The following is a 2,949-nucleotide window of genomic DNA, read 5'->3' on the forward strand; positions in this document are numbered from 1 at the left end:
GAATGCTCGGAGTACTGTTCATGTTCCATATCAAAAGCTCTTTTTAAAAGCCAGCCATATGTTTTAATTTTCAAAAGTGTGAGTCAACAAAAGCTTTGCTTTAATTAAGAGCACAAATTAAGTGCCCTAATTGCCACAAAAGCAAATAAGAGTCATATTTTCGTGTAGTCTTAAATGTTATGGGTGTTGTTGGTTTTGGAGCGCAACAGAGCGCCTGTTCATTTCTTGCACATTTTAAACCAGATGGGAAAGAAGTTCATAAATTTTTACTTTTATTACTAAAAATATATATATGCCTGTATCATAATTCGCACTGTGTGTTCCAACGCCATTCATAATGCTGCAAGGCGTTGGCAAAGTGAACCAGTGCTGCAGCCACAACGCAAATGTGCCAAAGCTGGTGGCTAGAGAACCACAAGTCAAATCGACCGGGGAAAAAACGTTCGGGAAACTTGGTAGCGTAAATTATAGCTCCGCTTGTGTACAGCAACCCCATTAGCAGTAGTGGGCCAATCATTACCGTGACATGAGGGTCGAAAAGGCCAAAATGCCACACCAGGTGCGTCACAGGAACCACACCGAAGAAGCCAAGCGCCAAGAAGATACAAGTGCGAGCCACGAGAAATCTCGGGGTGCCAAAAATTGGAAGAAGCGCCACAACAAACGTAAGTGCAGCCATCGTCGAGATAGATACGAGATAAACGCTGCGCAGCCACGGATGACAATAAAACGAATAGTATACCAGGGGGTAAAAAGATCCGGCAATCAGAATTGTGATGCCGGCGTAGTCCACACGCGACAGGAACATGTAAGTTGGGCGGTTGACCACAAACATCAGATGGAAAATGGCGCTACAAGTGAGGCAGATGACAGCGCTAGCCATGAAAGCGAAGATGGGCCAATGAGGAACGTCGTGAGGACCCTCAGCTGTAGACAAAATGCGCAAGCCCTTCCGTACACTATCCGCCACGCTATTTAACTCCTCAAGCGCAAATTTCACAGGCATATCTGCTCCCACTTGGCTGGCCACATCCTGCAAAAAAACTGAAAACGCCTCAACACGATTACCCAGCTGCTTCTGCAGGAAAAGTATCTGCCCCGAATGTGCGTCGCGCATCTGTCCTCCCAGTCGCGCCGACAGCGCACCTAGTTCCCTTCGAAGCTGCTCCATTTGGGTGCCCACAGAACCCGAAAAACCACCAATGTTTTCTTCAACAAGAGCTTGGAAGTGCTCAAGGCTAGGAAGTCGTTGAAGACTACGGTCAAAGATAACGTTCGCCACCTCGTAATATCTGGCAGAAGCCACACATTCCGTGGGTAAAGGACAAAGTTCGGGTAGACCGGTGGCAAGCAGCAAGCGCGGGGTGTGGCGGCCCTCCTTCATCCACTGCTGATCACTGTTGCACATTGAGTGCGGAATACTTGAACCAGACAGCGAGACTGTATCAGCCGATGGAGAAAGCGCATGACCCGAAAGCGCCAGGTAGCCCATAAGCATGATGAAAATGAAGGATCCAACTATGTGCGTCCATACATTAAGAGTCTCATTATGTAACTCGAAAAGCGAAAGTATACAGTCACGTGCAGAGTAGTGCAGACGGTAACCTGAACGAATGTATGAGTTGTCAGCGAGGTAAGCGAAGCCTTCGGCGTGCAGCCGCTCAAAAGTCTGTAGCTTCCCGGCGCTAACTTTAGTGGGGGTTTCTAGCTTTTCCATCAAAGTGACGTTGACCGAAGAGAAAAAGAGACTAGGCTGCTTCTGGCGAATCTTGGTATGGTTGCGATTTCCCATTCACGGTGGCGGCGGTGCCCGTTTGGCGTTTTTCGATTCTATTGTGGGCGACGTGGTATAACAAAGAATGACAGTCCTGACGCTGCTCCGTCATGTGTCTCTGGCCAATCACAGCGCTTCTTGAAGGGTGGAAAACGAAATTCGTGCTATCATTGTGAGTCAAAATCATTGTAGAAAACAGAAATCGTTGGACAATTTCTTAGGAAATCAATAAACTTAGATTAAGAAAAAAAGGTAAAATTTGGCATTGTTCCATACTTCCATTCAATTGGTGAATGGAGGATTCTAAGCGAATAATCCGAAAACATTTGAGATAGTCATATTGCAATGCTTCCCAAATCAGGAAATTCTATTTCTATTATAGTGCAACAGAGTTACCGAGCTCGTCGGACAGTGATAGCTTTGACTCTACGAGTTCGAGTAAGCAAATGCACAAGAAAATGGGCTTGTACGCATCACCTTAGAACGGTATTGAGAACGTTAAATAAATAGTGCTTATGTGCTCTTACTCTATTTCTCGAGTGAGATTATTCACTGTGGCTGTGCAACGGGTTGCCGTGCACTTTGCACAGAGCTTTGACTCAAACATTCCACAGTAACAAACGCGCAGGTGTTGGATTCGTGCGCACCACCCACGAGCGGAATCGAGAGTTTCTTGCAACTTAGTGTTCAGCTAGTCTTGCTATTTCGAAGTAAATACGCAACAGGTTAGCTTGTAACAGGTTACACGTACACTGGTAATAGGGGTGAGTGTCAAACGAGATGTGCATGGTATGACTGCAGCCAAACAAGAATACGGTATGTGGCTAGGTCATGTATTTAGAATTCACAGTATCGGATTTTTACGAATAGTGATCGGTCTTTTATTTATTAGAAGCCTCAAGAAATCGATCACTTTTGACAGGAGGTCTACAATTCGTAGAAGGCTACTATATCTCGACGACATCAACGTCATCCAAGGCTTGGTCTAGTTCGCCTACATTGAAAGGATCATCCTCTCTTTCACTGTCGGCATTGCTCCAACTTTGCTGAAATTCCCACCCGTAAACATCATGGTTCCAAATGAACCACTGTGACGGGCTTTCGTGATATCCTGCACCTTCAATGGAGTTCAAGACCACTGATGTGGGTGTTTCTCGCCACGCCGTACGTACCCA

General features: G+C 45.9%; 1 protein-coding gene across 1 annotated transcript; it reads right to left on the minus strand.

The window, feature by feature from the left end:
* Nucleotides 1–301: 301 nt before the first annotated feature.
* Nucleotides 302–1,792, minus strand: PHALS_09177 (adiponectin receptor; the record flags this gene model as incomplete). The annotated part of the gene is made up of 2 exons (XM_024724631.1): nt 302–1,518; nt 1,606–1,792. 2 exons carry the CDS (start codon nt 1,790–1,792, stop codon nt 302–304), a joined length of 1,404 nt encoding a protein of 467 aa, XP_024575488.1.
* Between the last annotated feature and the right edge of the window lie 1,157 nt (nt 1,793–2,949).

Source organism: Plasmopara halstedii (genome assembly GCF_900000015.1).
Source record: "Plasmopara halstedii genome assembly, contig: Scaffold_350, whole genome shotgun sequence".
NCBI lineage: Eukaryota > Oomycota > Peronosporomycetes > Peronosporales > Peronosporaceae > Plasmopara > Plasmopara halstedii.